Raw genomic sequence first — 20,561 nt, 5'->3', positions numbered from 1 at the left:
AGGGAGGAAGGGAGGAAGGGAGGAAGGGAGGAAGGGAGGAAGGGAGGAAGGGAGGAAGGGAGGAAGGGAGGAAGGGAGGAAGGGAGGAAGGGAGGTAGAAGTGCATGAATCAAAACAAGATGCCACACAGAGTTCGTCAATAGAGTCAGCGGAGGAGTCTTCCTTGACCTCATTTCCTCTTCTCAACCGTTTGCAGTCTCACAAGGAAATACGAAAAGTGAACAAAGCCTCAAGTACATGCTCAATCATGTCTTCGCTGTTGGTTTCTGTGTATCATTAGTCAGTATACTTAACGTGCCGGAAGGGTACTAACGTATCGAACTATCCTGCGATGAATAGTAGTACGCTACCGAAGTACTCTTCGGCCATTTTGCACTTCCACTTATCTTTCTGGGCCAATCTTTCGCTCGCAAAATAGGCTTAAAAAGACTGCCTCCCACTACTTGTGCCTGAGCGATCTCTTAAAGAATTCCATCTTTGATTACGTCTCATTTCATACTTTGGCTTATGGCTCAAGAGAACATGCTGAATCATGTCATCGCCGTTCGTACTATTAGTCGTTGGTTAGCATAGCATATTCCACTATCATACGCATATACGCACGCAATCCAACACCGATTAGTGCAATAGCGCGCCGACTTTAAACTTCAGACAAGCTTCTTACGCGTGTGTTGTGTGTGTATTGAACCAAACTGCGCTTTGACTGCAACACGTTCTGATGGAATTTGAATGCATTGACTTCATCATCATCCCTATCCGATCCTTCCGTACTCGATTGGTTTCATAAAAGTCACTTGGCAGATGAGAGAGGATACGACAACCTCACAATGAACGATATATCCAACTTTGAATATCTGGCACCTTGGCCTGTTCATGCATTGGCTTGGTCAACATCTCCTTCAACAAATGCATCTTCATCAAAATGGCAAGAAACAATTCGAGGAAATCCTTATCAACAGCAGAACAACAATCAAAACTCTTCATCATCTTCATCAAATTCAAATCCTTCTGGAATACCTCGTGATGCTCGAATAGCGATAGGTAGCTTTGTAGACGAATATACTAATCGGATACAAATCTTAGGCGTAACGGATGATGAATATGGTTTACCAACCCTTGCGCCTGTTGCGGATTCGGCTCATCCATATCCTGCTACCAGGATCGCTTTCCAACCTTCTACTCTAGATGAAGGTGGTAGTGGAGGAAACGACGGAAGGTCGTCATCCTATTATAAGCAATCCAAGGGCGACTCTTGGGGAAGTGGAGATGTAGAAGATGGCACAGGCGGCTACGATGCAATATCCCGTTATCCAGACCGAGAACTTTTGGCCACAACAGCAGACTGTCTGCGTATCTGGGAATGCTTGCGAGAAGAGGATGGAGGTGGAAGCGGTTCAGGCTTTTTAGGAGATCGATCAGGGAAAGGATACCCATTCGCATTACGTGAAAAGAGTGTTTTGGCACATTCGAAAAACACAACAACATCACCTGCTCCGCTCACTTCATTTTCTTGGAACGTTCCTTCGCCCAATTTGATCGTGACTTCTTCAATCGATACGACTTGTACGATTTGGGATTTACCTTCTAGAACCGCATTGACTCAATTGATCGCACACGATCGTGAAGTGTATGATGTTGATTGGTGCCCCGGAAGTTCGGACGTATTTGCAAGTGTGGGAGCAGATGGAAGCGTTCGTGTGTTTGACTTGAGAAGTTTGGAACATTCTACGATCATCTATGAAACCGGCAATCCAGGTCCAATGAGCACCGGCAGCGGAGGAAATAATGGTGATACCAGCAGACCAAGCAGTGGAATGAGTCACGAAAATCTAGCAGCACCTCTACTAAGGATCGCATTCAATCCTTGGGATGCGAATTACCTTGCAACCTTTCATTTGGATTCCGATAGCGTTCAAATCTTGGATGTTCGTGCACCTGGAAGTCCTATTCTAGAACTACGTGGTCATCAAGGCGCAATCAATGCTGTTGCATGGGGACCTCCAGGAACGGGATTCAGTGGAGGATCAAGTAAAGGCATGATCTGTACAGCCGGGGATGATTCTCAATGCTTGGTGTATGATCTGGCAAGCGCAACATTACGAAGTGCATCGGCTCAAGGAAGAAGGTCACGTAACGGAGCAGGTCCAAGTCCTGCTCCTTCTTCGGATAGAGGTGTGAATTCAAGCATAGGAGCGGAAGTACCAATATTAGCATATAGTGCAGAAGAGATGGTGAACAATGTCGCATGGCTACGATTGCCAACACTTGGAGGTTCCTCGACCAACAAATCGGGAGGAGGAGTGGTACAAGAGTGGGACGAATACGGAAATAAGTCAGGGCCAGACATTGATTGGCTAGCAATGACTTCGGGACGATCAGTTCGAGTGTTGAGGGTTTGAGACCTCTTTTTTTATGATTCAATAGACGTTCACGACATGATACCTTAATGCATATATTAAAGTCTAAGAATGTGTAAAGTACAAATGCGTGTGGGTAAAGTACAAATGAGTTGCTGCGATTTTCTCATGAAAGGCCGAATCCTTGATTGCCATTCCGTATGGCAAACAAGAGACATCGTTGAAGGATGTCATAAGATGGATACTGAGGTAAGAAGAGTGTATTGCTGCACGTCGAAGCAGTGGGTAGAGGATAGGTCTGCATACTTGTCGGTATTGGATCCAACAAACGGATGGTGAAAGGTGATTCCTTTCCCGCGGTATCATTCATAGATCGCAAGGTGAGCATTCGATGACTTGCAGTGACAAAGTGAAGTAAATTACGCAAGTCGTCTCTCGAGAAATCATCAACGATTGACCAAAATAAGGCGAGATAAGTATGCATCTCTTCTCTTTCTTTTGCGCTTTTGGCATGCATCAAAACTTGACAAGATCTTTGTAAAGATGCCGTATTGGCTGCCATTTCTTTTCCGTATGTGAGTGAACTCCATTCGGAAAAGGTGAACAATTCCAAACCACTGATGCCAAAACAAACACGTGAAAACCCTTCTCGTATGTTGAACAGAGTGTCTTGAATCCGTCTTTGCAAGAGATAGAAGAGAATTGCATCAACATACTTTGACCTATTTTGCATCGAGACCGTGATTTGATCCCCATTCGGTAGGAGGTTGATAGATTTGGCATTCTTCTCATCAAAAAACGTGAAGTCAACACCCAAGACATCCTCAATGCTTCCTTGCTTCACTTCATCCCATGTCATTATTTTGGAAAGGCCATCAGCCAATCCAGGTCGTGTGTAGTGAAGCATGTCCAATGACGGCTGTGTATTTGTATCAGAGCTGCTTAAAAGATCATAGACGTATGGGGCTAAGGGGACATCAATAGCCACCCTTCGCAGGATTGCAATTCCCAGCACGATCCCGAACAATTGAGCCTGTTCTTCAGTACAATCATTTCGAAGATCCATAAACTCCGCCTGATCGTCAGTTTGAATGAGGATTATATCCCGTAAACTTTCAATCATTAGTAAACACCATTCTTTCGTTAACCCGCCACGATCTTGACCATCTTCTCCTATAAAGGCGATATCCAAACCATCAATGACGATATCTTTTGACATTTTATTAAAACAATTCATAGAATCTTGTAAGAGATGATCTCTTTGAACTTTTAAATGACAAACGTGTTTTTGATCGGGAGCATCTCTTCTATACGCTGTTCCTGCATAGATGTGATCATACATGACCAACTTTTCATTCTCGTTCTTTCTACGTTGGAATTGTTGTTCCATCAATGTAAGCTTTGTACTTGTTGGTATTATGTGTCGACATGAACGCATTGTAGGCATCCATTTCTCTTGTTTGCTCTGGTCTAGCCGTTGAATGAGCGCATCAAATGCGACGACATGAAATTGTGAATTGTCTATACGTTGTGAAGAGCGTGAAAAGTATTGTGCGATACAATCCAATAGGATCGCCGGTCCCATGAATGCTGATTCGGCTATCCGATGGGCGAGAAAGAGAGCAGAGTGGGATTCCCATACCAACTTTCCACATAGGCCCACTAGCCAGTACCCTAATTCTGCTATATCATTCTCTTCGTATTGATGTTGAAATATGTCCGAAACATGATCGGGATTGATATGAACCAAGAGATCTAAGAAGCGTTGGCCTGGTTGAATGTCCAACTTTCTGTAGATGCTCAATATCGCCAGGGTAACTTGCAAACATGCCTTTCGTTCTGTATTCCATCTCTTCTCCAAATCTTTCACCAATACATACTCCACCGTTCGTCTGAATTGATTTTTGATTGATTGTGCATGATCGCCATCCAATCCGTTGATTTGATCTGCAAAGTAATTGATACTCTGCAATGACACCTCCATCGCTATATGATTTGCATCGTATTGATTGTCGTTAGATGTCAAATATGAATGATGTGCAGTGCATATATGCAGACTTAGATGCTTATCTTGTCGTCATTGAATTGCCTTTTATGAAATATTTTCAAGCTATGTGTGTATCCAGAGTTAAATCTTGCGGCGACTTGTAGAGTGAAGATGCATATCATTCATGCATGACGCGTTTAGAAGCCGACGCTAAAGGCTTTCAGTTCAACACTCCCGCACAATCTTCTAAACGGGAAGCAAGGCTGTGTAATATTTTTAGATTTTAGGGTGGAGATTTGAGTTTGAGAATTGGCAGACATGTTTGTTGCTTTCTATTATGTCTTGTGTAAAAGAGTTTTCAGGGTGCAGATAACTGTCAATCCACACAGCCCGAACAAAATACTCGATTGAGTGATGCTTACCAAAACAAGAATATATAAGATGTATGCATCATATGATAAACTCTCTCTCTTTCATTACAATCATATCATTCTCCGTGATCGTCATCTCCCATTTGCTGCTGGTTCAGCAATTCCTTTAAATGATGCGATTCAATATTTCATTCTTGACTTTGGCAATCGTTGCTCAATGTGCTGGTACAATTGTGGCAAGTCCCGCCCTTTTAAATCGTCAATCAAATAATGGCTATACAGATCCAAGGAATAATGGCGGAAGTATGTTAACACGTATAGATCCTACTTCTCAACTTGGTGAACCGTTAAATGTAATCATTTCTTCCAATTCCGATCAAGACGTTCTTACAAGCGCTGGTTTATCGGAATATTTTGAAAGTTTATACTTTTCACCAGGTTCATGTGCAGGTATTTCTTTGGGAGGCGCTCAACAAGCTAATCTTGGAGATGGAACAGGTTACATCAATCAAACCAATGTTTTACGTTTCAATTATTATGGTGGAGATAGTGGAACATGTTTAGAAAGCGTTAAAGGTGGCAATCATTTACGTTATTGGATCCAAAACGGTTCTTCTGCAGATACAAAAGCAGTCTTTATTGCCGCAAGTGTTGAAATGCCAGCTCAAGAAGGTCATAATATCGTAAGTAACGGTTATGATTTAGGAAGAAATCAATTGACCGGAAATGCTACCAATTCAACCGGAACAACTTCACCGGGAGGATTCAAGTATACAGCAAGCATGAAACAAGTCAACCTTTTGCAAAGCGTTGATCAAAGTCAAATCAATCACGGTATCAGCATTGATGGAAACGTAAACGTTTTAACCGTCAAAATCACAAAGACTGGTCAATTGGGTGCAAATAGAAACGGAAATAGCGCATCTGATTCAGGTTCTAGCAGTGGAGCTCTTTCTAGTTATCCTGGCATGCTTTCGGCTTTATGTTCTTCAGTATTCCTCTCTGCTGCATTTTTCGTATCCATGTAAACCACCCTTTGCAAATTATTAACGCTGAAATAGAATGAATGATATACAATATGTATGAGAATGATGAGGAAACAAGAAATATGAATCTATCAACGTCGACGTTTTGATCTGGCCTCTTGGCGATCACTGTGCTGTTGGATATCATCTTCATCAATCGTTGCCATAGCGTCCCACATTCCATCATCTTCCACAGGTAAAGCTGCATCAATATCCTCTTCTTCAGCATTTCCACTATTGCATTTGACCGATCGTTCTGCCTCAGGTACAACTCCGTCCCACGCAATGACATTTGCGCCTTCCCGCATGAATTGTGAAGAAAGTGTTTGTCCTTTCTGTTTCGTTGACTTCCGCATTGGAGCATCTTCGGCAGAAACGTCAATCGTTGCAGCTTGAGAATCAACAGGAACACTGTGCAAGCGTAACAAGCGATCTGCTGATGCGGTGACAAGGTAAGAATCACCTCGGTTGTTATTAATGGCCGGCAAACTTTCCATAGATAAAACAGCGCCATTTATACCCTTGTACTGATAAAGAACTGATCCAGATCGAACGTCCAAAACGAAAAGCTTTCCTGTCGTATCGGCCGCAATCAGTTCGGTCTTTCTTTCGCTGCACAAAAGAATCTTGACCGGAATCTTCTCTTGTGTCGCTCCGAATGCACGGTATTCATGCGTATGCTTACGTTGGGATGACGTATTGAAAATTCGTATATGACCGGTTCGGGTACCTGTTGCGATTATGTTTGGTGAGCCCATGAATGCAACACTGAGAATGTCCGGTCTTTGTGGCAATGATAATGAGTCATTTGGCAGATTCTTCGCTCGCCATATTTCTCCCCACAATAATTCTCTTGCTTTTGCACGATTTTCCATGATTCTCTTTCGTTTGCGTTGCTTGTTAGCTGTTGCTGCGTCCACTTCTTCGTCCATGCCATTGACTGTATGCATTCCACCGGAGCCATTAGTATTCCGGGATGACGATGACGCGTTCTCATTATTTTCACCGTCTTGTGTTTCTCCATTGGATGAGATTGCCTGTCTAGCATCCCAGACACTGAGCGGGATTTCCTCACCTCCATATGCGAAATGCGTCGGATCGCTTTTCGGCTCAAATGTTACCATTTGCAATGGTTCAGGTACTTCCCTTTTGATACAGTCTCCTTTTAATGCCAATGTTGCGTCTTTCGATCCTTCTTCTTGATCGATTGAGAAGAATCGCATATCACCTGCCGAAGTGCATGCGAAGATACCATCATGTGCAACAGCCAGTCCTACCCAACGATGAACACCTTTCTTCATTTCGCCATTTCGCAAAGATGTCAACAACTTTCCTGATATCGATTCGAGAATGTCTATCCTTCCATCTTTGCGAGCCAATGCAGTCACATCAACATCACGCAATCGTCCAGATGCAATCCTTTGTACCAAATGATCGCCCTTTGAAGCGCCGGCTCCTTTGGCCTCTCGGACAAGTTTGACATTTGTATCACTAACACTTTCATCTTCCGCTTGTGCTTGTGTTGTGTTTATTAATGAAGGGTCTCCCAAGGTAACCTCTGATAGTGAACCATGATTATCCGCAGTCAAGAAGCGGAAGGAGGCCGCTTTTGAAATGCCAGAAGTGGCGGCAGTCGTCTCCTTTTCCGCCACCATCTGAGCTTTTGAAGGAGTGAGAACGATAGATGGCATACAACCTCAAACGCTTCCTTGCTTGTTACGCCCCTCTAGACTGCTCCAAATCTGATTGATGATCGATGTTGAGTGTAATGATGACAATTGTAACAAGAAGATTGGCAATGCAATAAGTTTATTTGCATTACGGCAGAATATCAGTCATTATTTTTTTAAATTAGATTTGTTTAAAATGCAAATCAAAAATCATACAATTTTTTTTTGGATTAATCTAGACTTAACTAGATGCTTCTATTCCTTCTAATTACATTTTAGCTCGCGTATTAGAGCCTGCACTCCGCCCTATGAGCAGGTACGCACGCTCCACCTTTAAGAAGAAATTGCATATATTCACTTCTACTCTTGTTCCAAAACTTCCTTCATTGCCATCACAAAGAGCTTATAGTAAGAAGAACAAGATGCAAGCTCAAACAAATCCAAATGAGGATACAGAATTGTGAGTGTTACAGGCAAGAGAATGTTACTTGGTCTTTGCTAACCATACATCTTACATTGATTTACTAGCAATGACGCACTCCGGGCACATGGCATCTTGCCTCCCAAGCCGCCATCCCGATCCCCCTCTCCGGAACCACCAGAAGCATCAGAAGTACGGAATGCACAGCTAAAGCAAGCAACAGTTGCAGACCTAGACGAGGAGATCGATCTTTTAGCCGATGACGGAAAGGGAAACGATGAAGAAGAAAAGAGATTGATAGAACTGCGACGGAGAAGAATGCAAGATTTGATAAAAGAACAAAAGAAAGGCAAATTTGGGCGAGTATATCCGATAGCAAGACAAGATTATACCCGGGAAGTGACTGATGCAAGTAAAGAACCCGCAGATGGACAATCAGCACAAGAAGAAAGAGAAGAAGAAGAAAGGCAGCGGACCAAAGGAACGAGCGTGAGCTTCTCGGCTGCCGATGAAGATTCAACGCCTTCGACACAGGTAAATGAAGAGCAACCACAGAGGAAAGGAACGGGTGTAGTATGCTTCTTGTACAATGATGCACTAGAAACTTGCCGACTTTTGTCAGGATTCTTGGATACGCTCGCAGCCAAATATCCAGCTACGAAATTCGTTAGTATCGTAGGTGATAAATGTATTCCAAACTATCCTGACAAGAATCTTCCGACGATGTTGATTTATCGAAACGGAGAATTGCATCGACAAATTGTTGGCCTACGACCGGAGATTGGTTTAGACGGAATGAAGACAAAATTGGAGGACATCGAATTACTCCTGCTAGCTGTAGGTGTAATTGAACGCTCTACAGTACCCGGATCATCGAGCTACGAGCCAGGATTGCAATTCAAAGACCCTAAAAAGAACCCTGAAGAGGGAGAAGATCAGGATGAAGATGAAGGATTCGGTGGAAACAGAACGAAGACTAAGCCAACTATCAGAAGTCAAGAGGAAGAAGATGCAGAATTGGATTGGGATCTATAGAGACTTGTACGAGCTGAAAGATGTTAAAAGTTGAATATTGCATACATTGTGATGTTATATCACTTTCATCATGATCTCCTTAATGAATCGGTAAATGCGATGCCCCCCTTGGCATTGGCGTAGTTAGACTATTGGTGTGCCCTTATTTCCGCTTTTCATTTGCTCCACTGGGCGGCTGATGTTTTCCCCGCTCTCTACTTAAAGTACAACACGGGGGGGCCGCGTATTCATTGGCCGTTCAACATTGTCATCTCTTGCCATCACCATCACTCCCATACAAACCGACAAAGATGGGATACATGCCATCTCTGTATGGTGCCACAAAGGCTGTACTGGGCATCTTTGCTCTTGGTGTGGCAAGTACGGCAATGCTTTTATATCGTTATCAGCGTAGTTTAGTTTATCCCAGTAATTTCCCTGCCGGTTCAAGAACAGAAGTCTTAACGCCAGATCAATTCGGCATTGATGATTTCGAAGTAATCGGACTACAAACACCTGACGGTGAAAAGCTACATGCTTTCTTGCTTCAACAAAGACAAATAAGCACGAAAGAGAAAGAACGTGGAGTATCAGATGATCCAAACGAAGTCATGGCAAGGAGGCCAACAGTCTTATTCCTACATGCAAATGCAGGCAATATGGGTCATAGGCTACCTTTAGCAGCAGTATTCTATAAACGTTTCGGCTGCAATGTCTTGATGATCTCTTATCGCGGTTATGGACTTTCGACCGGTGAACCTAGTGAAGTCGGAATTCGAATTGATGCTCAAACCGCGTTAGAGTATATCCGCAAACATCCGATCCTAAAAGATACATTTGTAATAGCGTACGGTCAAAGTATTGGAGGAGCAGTTGCGATCGATTTAGCAAGTCGAAATCCTACCAATATTGGAGCTTTGATTTTAGAGAATACGTTTTTAAGTATACCCGAATTGATCCCTCACGTTTTACCGCCTATCAAACCTTTCACATTCTTATGTCGAGAGTATTGGCCATCAGGCGTTTCTATCAAAAAGATTGGAAAACAAACTCCAATATTATTCTTGAGTGGAAGAAAAGACGAATTAGTTCCACCTTCACATATGGACACTTTATACGCACGCTGTCAATCAAATCTAAAAGTATGGAAACAATTGGACGATGGCACGCATAACGATACTTGCGTAAAGCCAGGTTATTTTGAAGCCATTGGATTATTCTTGGCAACCTATGTGATTCAACATACGAAAGGTGGTAGGGCGGCAGCAGATGCAGCAATGAAAGTACTTTCAGGCTCTTATCAAATTTCCGATAATCCGAATGGAGGCTATCAGATTCGTTCAAAATCTTCGCATAGCTCAAAACCTTCTTCATCTTCACCTTTGGCAAGGTCTTACGATAATGAAATCGGATCTGAGCCCAAAAATCTCAATGTACAATCATCAGCAGCTTCGGTTTCAAGACCTTCTAGCATCACCAGTGGAGAATGGGTAGAAATGACCGCTTCAGATGTGTTGCCTTCTACGGAAAGTGACATTGCACCCGCTATTAGCGTAGCACCACAAGATATTGCCTCTTCAGCAGCCAGAAAGGGAGAATTGTAGCATACCAAATGGCAATGACATTCATTTTTGCGATAAAAAAAAGGCACACTTCTAAGTAAATTTCATGAGGAAGCGTATTACATTACAAATCGTTTAAAAGTCACAAAAAATTTATATATAAATCTTGTTTTATAAAAAGCATGAAAATTGCATCAATCGTAAAATCCATTTAATCCACACGCACATATCGTTTACTGATCGGCTTCTTCTTCATACTTCCTCCTGGTGGTGGTCTAGGCGGAGCAGATCCTGTTGCTCCACCTGCTGCACTGGCATCCGACATTGCCGAAAACGACCTGTTCGATTGAAGAGCTGGTGGCTGACTGTGATCGGCCAGATTGGATCTTGCTCTAGGTCCTGAACTGCCGGTAGACAAAGTAGAGTAATTGGGTGGACGGACTGGTGGTGAAGCATTGCCAGGCTCTCCTTCTCCATCTTCGCCCAATTCGCTGATGGTTGAAGAGGTGGATGATCGTGGAGGTGGTGAGAAAGGAGATGATCTCGCAGGAGGAGGTCCCCCACTTCCGGCAAGATGAGAACTTGAAACTGCTCTTTGTGCTTCACGCAAAGGAGGAGCACCCATCGGACGTCCAACTGACGGCGATGCTGTTGCTGCACGGGGAGGTGGTGGTGGTGGGGTAGCAGCTTGTGGTGTATCACCTGCTGCTTTGTTCACCCATCGTTTCAATTCTTTATCGTAATAGAATGAAGATTCATTACCCATATGTGCCTTCGTAGCTTTGGCTTCCGTTGGATCTGGTGTACCTTTTCTTGAACCCCACAATCTTCCGATACCGAACCAGCTAGATGGCTTTTGTTCGTCACTTTGCTTATCAACCGTCTTTGCTGAATCTGTCGATTTATCACCTTCGCTTTCACCTCTTCCCCCCATCTTTTGATCATAAGTACTGGCTTTTGGTGTCACTCCAGGTGATGAGTCGTCTTCTCCATTCATATCATCTTCGTTATTCTGACCAGCTGCATTTCGTTGAACCCTCTTGTTTCCAGTATTTCCGAAGCCTAGGTCATCATCGTCATCGTCATCATCAATATGTCTATTTTGTCTGGCGTTTGAATGCGGAGCATATGTGTTGAAAGTTGGGGTAGGTGTTCCACCCAAAGCATCCATTGGCGATAAAAGGTCTTGGCCTTCGCCTCCATCGTTGAGATCGTGATCGACATTTGACACAAAAGTCGACTCCGTTGCTCCATGTGCTTCGTAACCATAATAAGGCTGACCTTCCGATGTCGTATAATTGCTCGAAGCTCCATACCTGTCACTTTCACCTGTTGTCTGCCCACCGTCTTCTTCGTACGATCCTTCTGCTCCATGTCCATTGGCATGTGGCGCATGCAATGTGCTATCGCCTCCGCTGAACGAACTGCCATCGTTCCATGGCGCATTTCGCGTAGTTGACGTCTTGTAAGGTCCTTCGAATGATTCAGTTTCAAAAGACGAATCCATTCCCCGCGACAAATGACTGTGATCACGAGAACGATGAGAAGGACCTGCACTCGTTGGCCAATCGCTATACGCTTGCTCTTCGGTTGAGGAAGAATTCGTTGTCATTGTGGCTGAAGCAGACGCAGGATTACGATTTGCGTAACCATACGATACGTATCCAGCATTGGATTGATGAGCTTGACTTAATGGCGACACAATTGATCGACCTGTACTGCCGTGGACATCCAATGTGCTGCTGGCACGAGAAGCGGGGCGACTGAAAGATGCATTGGACGAGGTTGAATGTGGTGGAGCATGCGAGGAAGACAAACCTCCATAGGCATTGTATGGATGTTGACCTGAGCTTGAATTATGGAAATCAGTATACGATTGTACGCGAGAGACGTCTCTCGAAGTAGCTTCTGGGGTGATAGCACTGTAATGCGTGAAAGCTCCAACTTGATTGTTCGTTTTACCAGTGCTACCATTCTGACCTGCAGCAGTAGCTGAGTCTTTACTGGTATTTGAAGCATCGTCCTCTCCAGCAATAAATTTGGTAAACCTGTTCTCTAGAGCACCCCAAACCCCATCCATTGTTGGCTTCTTCTTTGCCCAAGATCCGCTTCCTGCACTGTTGGGACTACTGTTCTTTCCATCACCTCCGCTAAGACGGTCAGAAAGCTCTTGCAAGTGTTGCAGTAGACCTGGATGGTAGTATTTGTTCATCTTTCCAGATTTGAGAAGATTGGTGATTGCTTCGCAATACTTCAAGGCTTTCTTTGTCTCTCCCATTTCTGCCAAGAACAAAGCGTGAACGATACGATATGCTTGTAGATGTGGCAAGCCTTGGAATTGTTCACCTCCTTTGGGCACAGTGCGTAGGCTCAAAGCGAATTCCAAAACTTCTGTAAGAATAATTGCATCTAGATCACGCAGGTAAGCAGAACTTGCGGCTGGGCTGTGTGTGCCAAGTAAAGTCAACCGAGCACCTCCTGGTCCATCAAAACCGTCTACGCCTGAGGTAGGCAAGGACAAAAGATAGCATACATGTGCACCCTCTAGCCAACCTCCAACGCTCAAACCATCTCCAATAGCCGTCAAATGCGATAAATCACTTGATGAACGATTAGCCAGAATCATTGCTACGCTTCTTTTCCAGTCCTTTCTTCTTTCAAGACTTTGCTTTGCTGCTTCTGAATTCTCGTCATGCTCTACGCCTACTGTAGGCGCAGAAAATGTATTGAGCGATTGTTTTGGTCGGAAAAGGTCATATGTCGCCTTCACATCTTGACCCGAAAATAGTCCATATGCAGTCTTTAACGTTTGATCAGATCTATCGTCTAGTGTTTCATCCATGAACGATCTGACTACATCTTGCCATGTATCTTTGTCCATCCCGCTAGCAATGATCACAGCATGTGTCCACAACTTATTGTCTTTGGCCAATGTTACTGCATCTCTCCTTTCACCCTTGATGAGGCAATGCTCAACCTCTCGTAATACCTTTCTCTCCTCCTGCGATGGGACCACCGAAGCCGACGTGGAATTTGCATGCTGCTCCGTGCTTGCATGAGATTGATCGCTATCTTCAGCGAGCATCAAATCAATGACAGCTTTATCGAATGCTGTATTACTGGTCATATTTCCGTCGTGCTCAAGCAATAATGATAGAATACGAATGAGCAAGATTCTGTCTTCTTGCCTTTTGAGCTCAAAAGCATGCTTACTTGCTTGATAATAGCTCAAACCGCTCGAAAGATCATTGGCCGCATCTTGTAAATGCTTGATCAATGCTGCTTTTTTGTTCTTGTTTGTCGAAGCTGCAGAACCCGTTGCCCTTGAAAGTGCACTGATCTGCGATCCTCCGATCTCGAAAAGCGGACCAGGACAGCTTGAAGGTTTCATACTGGTGGCATACGTTGTTGAAGGTATCACGCTTGACAAAGAACGAATCGTCACTTGAGATGGAGTCGAACCTTGCAAAGCACCATATCCATTTCCAAATGATGATCCATTGGCAAGATCTTGATTTGATACACTCGAAGTTGGGAAATATGTGATCAGCTTGCCATCGATTGAAAAGCATGCTAGTGGTATTTTTGCTCGGCCAGGATTGGTCTCATGTTGTTGCGCGCCTGAATGTGATCCACCGTACGAGGAAAGTGCACGATCAGCACCATATGGTGTTTGCTCATATGCTGAGCTTTGACTTGTGGGTGCATACGCCGAGTACTCATTCGTCGTTGCTGCACTTTGAGTAGCATTTGTTGCAAAGCCATAGTCATCTACTTGTCCTGCTGGAGTATAAGGTGTGTATGCATTGTCTTCTGCATGTGATTGAGGAGCATAGGGTGCGTACGCATTTTCTTCCGATTGCGATGGAGGAGCGTACGAAACATTCGCTTGATCTTCCGCAGGCGCATAAGGAGTATATCCTTGTGTTGATGGCGCATATGGATTATACAATTGCTCTTCTGGTTGCGATTGAGAGGGTGCATAAGGTGCGTACGCCTGCTCTGATGTATGCGATGGCGGAGCATAAGATGCCTGATCTTCTGGTGCGTACGATGAGTAAGTACCTTGCGATGGACGTCGGTCTTGCAAGGATGATTGCTCGTGATCTACTCCTTCTATACTTTGCCCATACTGCGGAGCGTAAGGATTTGGAGCATAACCATTGGATTGGTCTTCAGGGTTGTATGCATCTACTCCTCTCTCTTTCTCGCCATTTTGGTTGGGGCCTGAAACTTCAAAGAAATCATTCTTGGGCTCTTGAGAACCAGTGAGACCCTCTGCATCTAGCGTATCTGAATTGTCCAGGCCAATTTGGCTTACATGGCCTTCTTCATTTCCATAGACGTCCTGAGCAACAATTCCTTCTTCTACACCACCTTCGATGCCTCCATTTGAGCCAGCGAATGGTTCATTCGGCGCAGATTCAAGATTGACAGGCTCGCTGTGATCGTACGCTGATGACGCTTGAGTGCCTGAGTAGTTCTTTTGATCGGAATGATCTTGACCTGCTTCGGTAGGATATCCTTGTGTATACCCTTCGAATCCTGAATTTATCTCAGTAGTCTCTGGGTCATACGCGGCATACGAAGGTTGCTGTTGATCATGACCTTTTGTTTCTTGTTGAGGCTGCTGCTCGTACGCGCCGTATTCTGTCTGTTGTTGATGCTCCGGATTGTGATCTTGATGTCCATACTCCGGCTGTTGCTCTTGGGCGCCATGTTGCGGCTCGTAGGCGGAGTAGGTCGGCTGCTGCTGCTGTTGCCCATAATCGGATTGCTGCTGATCATAGGCTGTATGCTGTTCTTGCTGTTGTGCATAATAGTCATGACCTGCCTGAGGTTGTAATTCATTGTATGCTTCGTAACCTCCTTGCTGTTGTGGTGCATAACCATTGTATGCTGCATATTGTTGATGATCGTATGCTTGATTTTGAGGTTGATATTCGTTTTGCTGGGGCTGTTCATACGCTGTGTTCTGAGGCTGATATCCAGTCTGCTGCTGCTGATCGTAACCTGTGCTTTGCGGTTGATAGCCATTTTGCGAGTGTTGATCGTATCCAGCGTACTGATTTTGATCGTAACCAGTATATTGCTGTTGATCATAGCCCGAGTACTGATGCTGATGGTAGCCATTGTCTTGTTGAGCAGCATATCCAGCGTATTGTCCTTGATCATATCCAGCCTGCTCTTGTGGCTGCTCGTACCCGGTATACTGATGCTGCTCATGCCCAGGGTACTGTTGCTGGCTTTGATCGTAATTGTTGTACGCATATTGCTGTTCATATCCCTGTTGGCCATTCGAATCTTGTGGTGCATACGCATTGTAGCCTTCTTGGCTATAGTGATTTGCATGTCCACTCTGATCATACTGACCATAATGATCTACTTGCTGTTGATGCGAATCGTTCGCTGGCTCCTGCGCTGCATCTCCACCTAGCCAATCATCATTGCCAGTGGGATTTGGCGGTCCAAAAAGATCCGATGAAGACTTATCAGCGAACAAATTACTTGGAGTATGTGGGCTTGCAAGGCTAGCTGTGGCTTGATCTGCGTTGTTAGAAGGGATGGCCAGATTTGATGGAATATTATGTGATTCTGTGACGTTCGTATGGCCGAGACTAGAAGAGCCATTATTGTGCTGATCTTGCGCTGGAGCATGTCCATTTGTCGAGAATGGATCATGAGATTCTACTGCTTCTGCTGCTAGTTCAGGCTCTTCTTCGATCGCACCAAAAGATGCAAATGGGTCATCTGAACCTCCTGCAAAGAGCATCGCTGCGTTAGCCACGCTTTGTTTTGCAGCATGACCTCCTAGTCTTGAATTTGGATTGTTCTGTGATATCGTTGAACCATCTTGAGAGGCAGGAGTTGTGGCCGCTGTTTCTGCAGTTGAGGCAGGTGTATGTACAGTTGAATCCATTGTGCAGTAAGGATAGAATACAGCTTTCTAGAGAAAGGAGCTTTCCCAAACCTTGTCCACGTCACCAAAGAGGGTAAAGTCGATCCGGTAGCTAACCAAAAGCAAAGAAAAAGATGATGACCAATCTGATATTATACCAAAAAGGGTCAGATGAAGGGGGAGACGCTTAAGATATTGAATCAGAAGTGATGACGTTTATGTGGACCTGATTATACTTTTGCGCGCTATTCCTAGGAAAACGGCTCATGCATACAGTGATATTGTGCCTGAAAAAAGGGTGAGAGAAAATGAACCAGCGCCGAACAACTCGGCCCAGAAATAGTGTCAAGAAGGCTTTTGATTGATTAATTGGAAGAAGTGCGGAGAGAAGCTTTTCTCATATCATCAATGCGCTTGCCCATAATGCGCGCCCGCATCGCTTTCATTTCGTGAGGGCGTGTGCGTGCTGCTTGGCTTCAGAGCTCATACGCCTTTGCTGTATGAAAACGCTGATTACCGATTAGCCGGAGCGGCTGTCTAACCTTATTACCGGAAATAAGAAGAAGAAGATTAGCAATAGCATTCATTCACTTCTTTCTCTTTCCTTCCAACACATTCAACAACAAAAGATGTCTTCCACGAAGAAGAGGTCAAGGGCTACGCTGGCCACTGTCAATTTTGACGCTGGCTTACGATCCTCTTTGGTTCATTTGCCAATCGCTCTTTATGGTCCTTTACTGGAAAGAGGTGTACCTCCTCAATCAATCGTTGTTGAATTGGTACGATGTGATCATCAAGGCGATGAAGTGGAAATGCAGGGCAACGTGGATAAGGTGTATGTCGGATGGAGCGGGATGAGCGCTGCTTTACCATCCGCTGCAAGTTCAGGTACATTCTCGGCATCCTCTTCTCAAGCTACTTCGGTTGTTGCAATGTCACCTACTTTAGCAACTACATTCTCTCCTATACTGACAGATGGATCATTCGTTAAAATCACTTTGCTTCGATCACCTCCTCTACCTACAGCAAGTCGTGTGGACGTCGTACCACTTACACCGGATGATTGGGAAATTCTCAGCTTAAATGCAGATGAAGTGGAGAATAATATGCTAGGTCAAGTACGTGCTGCACGAACAGGAATGACGATCGCCGTTCATGTTGGTAGACAAGGACGAACAGTTTGCCGCTTTCGTGTAGAATCATGCGATCCTCCTACACAATCTTACGATGACGATGCGGATTCGACATTGGCCAGAGCTGTACGTCTTTCGACGGATACAGAAGTGGTCATCGCTCCTAGAACTCGAAAAACAGATCAAGCAACAAATGAACAGGCTGAAGAGTTGGATTTTTCGTCTAATAAATCGAATGGAAGTAACCAATCAGGCAGTAGTACCTCTTCTTTTGCAACTCCTTTGGCCGCTCAACAATACCTTGCTTGCTCGCCGTTCCGAATCTTACCCTCACGATATGCTAAACGACTGACTTCATCTCGTCTTGCGCCTGTGGTGCTTCATCCTGATGATGCGCAGATATTGTCAATCGCATTCGGTCAAGCACTGAATAACGGACAAGGTCGTTGTTCTATCACAAAGATGCCGTGTCCGGCAGCACCTCAAATCTTTGCTTCTGCTTCTTTAGATTCTGAAGCTAGCAATTCTGCAAACCGATCGTCTACCCTACACAAATCATCAAGTCAGTCTACAGAAAACACAGAAGCAACGCAGGATGGGAACGCATCAGGAAACGGGGCAGCTCCATCAGCAACGCCAAGCCGAGCAACAACAAGCAGCTATTTTGCTTCTGCTAATCCTGAAGATGCTGTCGTTGGTAATGTATGGCCTAGAAGGCAGGTCATTGTTTCAGAAGAAGTAAGGAGGAAGCTTGGCTTGCATGACTTTGACCTCGTTCGATTTTCATCCCCATCTCCGATCGGCAGTAGTGCTGCAACGACCTCTCGTCCAAGCTCACCAAGCGCTGAGCTGGAAAGAGACGAGCAAACGGTTTTGGCAGGGTACGATAAAATATTGGATACATGTACAGATGCAATCTCAAATGCATTCCGTATCTGCCGATGGGAATCAATGCGATCTGCAATGCAGCCCAACAAATCCAGCCAACTTTCTACGCTACATTCCGGTTTGCTTTTAACAGGAAGTCCAGGCTCCGGAAAGACGAGTGTTGCAAAAGTGGTTGCAGATCGACTATCGAATTCGTCTTTATTGGTTTCTACTATCTATATCGACTGCACCCCTCATAATGAAGAACGACTTTCATCTATGCGGGCATTATTCGATCAATGGCTAGCATCTGCTATTTGGCATAGCCCTACACTTTTGATTCTGGATAATCTGGACAGGATCATGCCGGCCGATCAAGAACATGTCGATAGTCCAAGAAGTGCACAAATCGCAGAAGCATTGATGCATCGTATACGTGAAGTTGCGGCACAATATTCAATCTTTGTTTTGGCAACCGCTCAATCCAATTTGAGCATCAATAAGGTATATGCGATCCATCACATCTTTGGTGAAAACGTGGAATTGAAAGCGCCAATGAAAGAAGGTCGTCGTGATATCTTGAACTTTTTGGTAGCCAAAAGGAAACAAATCATTCCGCAAGAATTAAACTTCACCACAATCGCTGGCCAGACGGAAGGGTATATGCCGGCGGATTTGCGCGATTTGGTGGAAAGAGCTGTTCATCAGTCTGCTGTGCGAAGTTTGAAGCAAAGGCAACGAAGAGGTGTAGAAGCAGGATCATCCAATGTCCGCTCATTGATGATGGAAGATTTCGATGAAGCACAAAAGGGCTTCACACCATTGTCATTACGTGATATTAAATTGACACAATCAGCCACGAGATGGAGCGATATCGGAGGATTACAAGAGACCAGACGAGTACTACGCGAGACATTAGAGTGGCCCACAAAGTACGCCAAAGTGTTTGCACAATGTCCGCTCCGATTACGATCTGGATTGTTATTGTATGGCTATCCAGGATGTGGTAAAACTCTCTTGGCCGGTGCAGTAGCAAGGGAATGCGGATTAAACTTCATCAGTGTCAAAGGTCCAGAAATTCTTAACAAGTACATTGGTGCAAGTGAAAAGAGTGTAAGAGATCTGTTTGATCGCGCTCAAGCTGCAAAGCCGTGTGTGTTGTTCTTTGACGAATTTGACTCTATCGCGCCTAAACGTGGACATGATTCAACCGGTGTTACCGATCGTGTGGTGAATCAACTGCTAACCCAAATGGACGGTGCGGAAGGGTTATCAGGAGTTTATGTTCTGGCAGCTACTTCAAGACCTGATCTGATCGATTCAGCTTTGTTGAGACCGGGTCGTTTGGATAAATCATTGTTGTGCGATTTGCCGAGTGAAGAAGATCGATTGGACATCTTGCAAGTTCTTTGTGGAAGCAATCGTATTCGTTTGTCTGAAGATGTTGATCTGAAAGCATGGGCTAAACGTACACAAGGCTTCAGTGGTGCTGATTTGCAAGCTTTGGTATATAATGCTAATTTGGAAGCTATTCATGAGGGTATGAATGCAGCAAAGACTTCCGATGAGGAGAAGAAAGAGCAAGCTAATGGAGACAATAATGGTTCAGGAAATGGTTCAAATGCGAATAACATTCGGTTCGTCAATTTTGGAGGATCAAAGAAGGGTAAATCGACTACTTTGAGCGGAGCAGAAAAGCAAGCATTGCAACGAAGGATGGAATTGATTTTGAACAATTCACGTCAAAATGCGAATGCGAGCGCGAGTGTCGAAGAAGATTTTACCAAGCAAAACATCGATACAGAGAAGAAAAAGGACACTTCCGTTATGGTAACTGAAGCACAATTACAACGTTGTTTACGTTCAACACGACAGAGTGTACCAGCAGGGGAAGCCAAGAGATTACGCAAAATCTATCAACAATTCGTTGGTGAAAGAAGCGGAGAATTTCCAGACGGAGAAGCGAGTAATGAAGTGGGAGCTCGACAATCTTTGATGTAATCATAATTAGCAAAAGAATAATCTAATCAAGGCCATGGCCATATCCATCATGATAGCTTTAATCGATACAGTTCACAATGCGTGCTCCTTCATACATGAATTCTATCCGACGCTTTCTCTACATACACCTTCTTTGAATGTCATCTGAGCCATTAAATCAGTAAATCAGTGTCAATCGCCCGCCTTCAGGTACGCGTATTGAAGAAGGGCTAATGGCAGCCTCAATTATCAGTGCGGGGGAAGAAGAAATGTCC

General features: G+C 44.4%; 8 protein-coding genes across 8 annotated transcripts; 5 read left to right on the top strand and 3 right to left on the bottom strand.

Annotated features, from left to right (window-relative positions):
- Window positions 1-553: 553 nt before the first annotated feature.
- FA14DRAFT_94217 (WD40 repeat-like protein) lies at window positions 554-2,461 on the top strand. Its single transcript, XM_025503102.1, has one exon. The coding sequence runs from the start codon at window positions 828-830 to the stop codon at window positions 2,397-2,399; it is 1,572 nt and encodes a 523-aa protein (XP_025351763.1). The 5' UTR covers window positions 554-827; the 3' UTR covers window positions 2,400-2,461.
- On the bottom strand, window positions 2,442-4,596 carry FA14DRAFT_192942 (uncharacterized protein). The gene has a single exon (XM_025501969.1). It carries the CDS (start codon window positions 4,339-4,341, stop codon window positions 2,524-2,526), a length of 1,818 nt encoding a protein of 605 aa, XP_025351762.1. The 5' UTR covers window positions 4,342-4,596; the 3' UTR covers window positions 2,442-2,523.
- Window positions 4,597-4,963: 367 nt separating this feature from the next.
- On the top strand, window positions 4,964-5,656 carry FA14DRAFT_111935 (uncharacterized protein; the record flags this gene model as incomplete). Its single annotated transcript, XM_025495962.1, has 1 exon — window positions 4,964-5,656. A coding segment is annotated over one exon (693 nt), but the record flags the coding sequence as incomplete, so codon positions are not given.
- A 347-nt stretch (window positions 5,657-6,003) lies between these two features.
- Window positions 6,004-7,185, bottom strand: FA14DRAFT_109437 (uncharacterized protein; the record flags this gene model as incomplete). The annotated part of the gene is made up of 2 exons (XM_025495876.1): window positions 6,004-6,644; window positions 6,696-7,185. Coding segments are annotated over 2 exons (1,131 nt in total), but the record flags the coding sequence as incomplete, so codon positions are not given.
- A 647-nt stretch (window positions 7,186-7,832) lies between these two features.
- Window positions 7,833-8,866, top strand: FA14DRAFT_128226 (thioredoxin-like protein; the record flags this gene model as incomplete). Its single annotated transcript, XM_025496840.1, has 3 exons — window positions 7,833-7,870; window positions 7,939-8,320; window positions 8,366-8,866. 3 exons carry the CDS (start codon window positions 7,833-7,835, stop codon window positions 8,864-8,866), a joined length of 921 nt encoding a protein of 306 aa, XP_025351759.1.
- Window positions 8,867-9,156: 290 nt separating this feature from the next.
- Window positions 9,157-10,083, top strand: FA14DRAFT_108080 (alpha/beta-hydrolase; the record flags this gene model as incomplete). Its single annotated transcript, XM_025495828.1, has 1 exon — window positions 9,157-10,083. A coding segment is annotated over one exon (927 nt), but the record flags the coding sequence as incomplete, so codon positions are not given.
- A 350-nt stretch (window positions 10,084-10,433) lies between these two features.
- On the bottom strand, window positions 10,434-16,524 carry FA14DRAFT_94198 (uncharacterized protein). The gene has a single exon (XM_025503101.1). The coding sequence runs from the start codon at window positions 16,325-16,327 to the stop codon at window positions 10,619-10,621; it is 5,709 nt and encodes a 1,902-aa protein (XP_025351757.1). The 5' UTR covers window positions 16,328-16,524; the 3' UTR covers window positions 10,434-10,618.
- A 346-nt stretch (window positions 16,525-16,870) lies between these two features.
- FA14DRAFT_94168 (AAA-domain-containing protein) lies at window positions 16,871-20,446 on the top strand. The gene has a single exon (XM_025503100.1). The coding sequence runs from the start codon at window positions 16,936-16,938 to the stop codon at window positions 20,305-20,307; it is 3,372 nt and encodes a 1,123-aa protein (XP_025351756.1). The 5' UTR covers window positions 16,871-16,935; the 3' UTR covers window positions 20,308-20,446.
- The last annotated feature ends 115 nt before the right edge of the window (window positions 20,447-20,561 follow it).

This window comes from Meira miltonrushii (genome assembly GCF_003144205.1).
Source record: "Meira miltonrushii strain MCA 3882 unplaced genomic scaffold FA14scaffold_7, whole genome shotgun sequence".
Lineage (NCBI taxonomy): Eukaryota > Fungi > Basidiomycota > Exobasidiomycetes > Exobasidiales > Brachybasidiaceae > Meira > Meira miltonrushii.
This window is presented reverse-complemented; position numbering and strand designations above follow the sequence as displayed.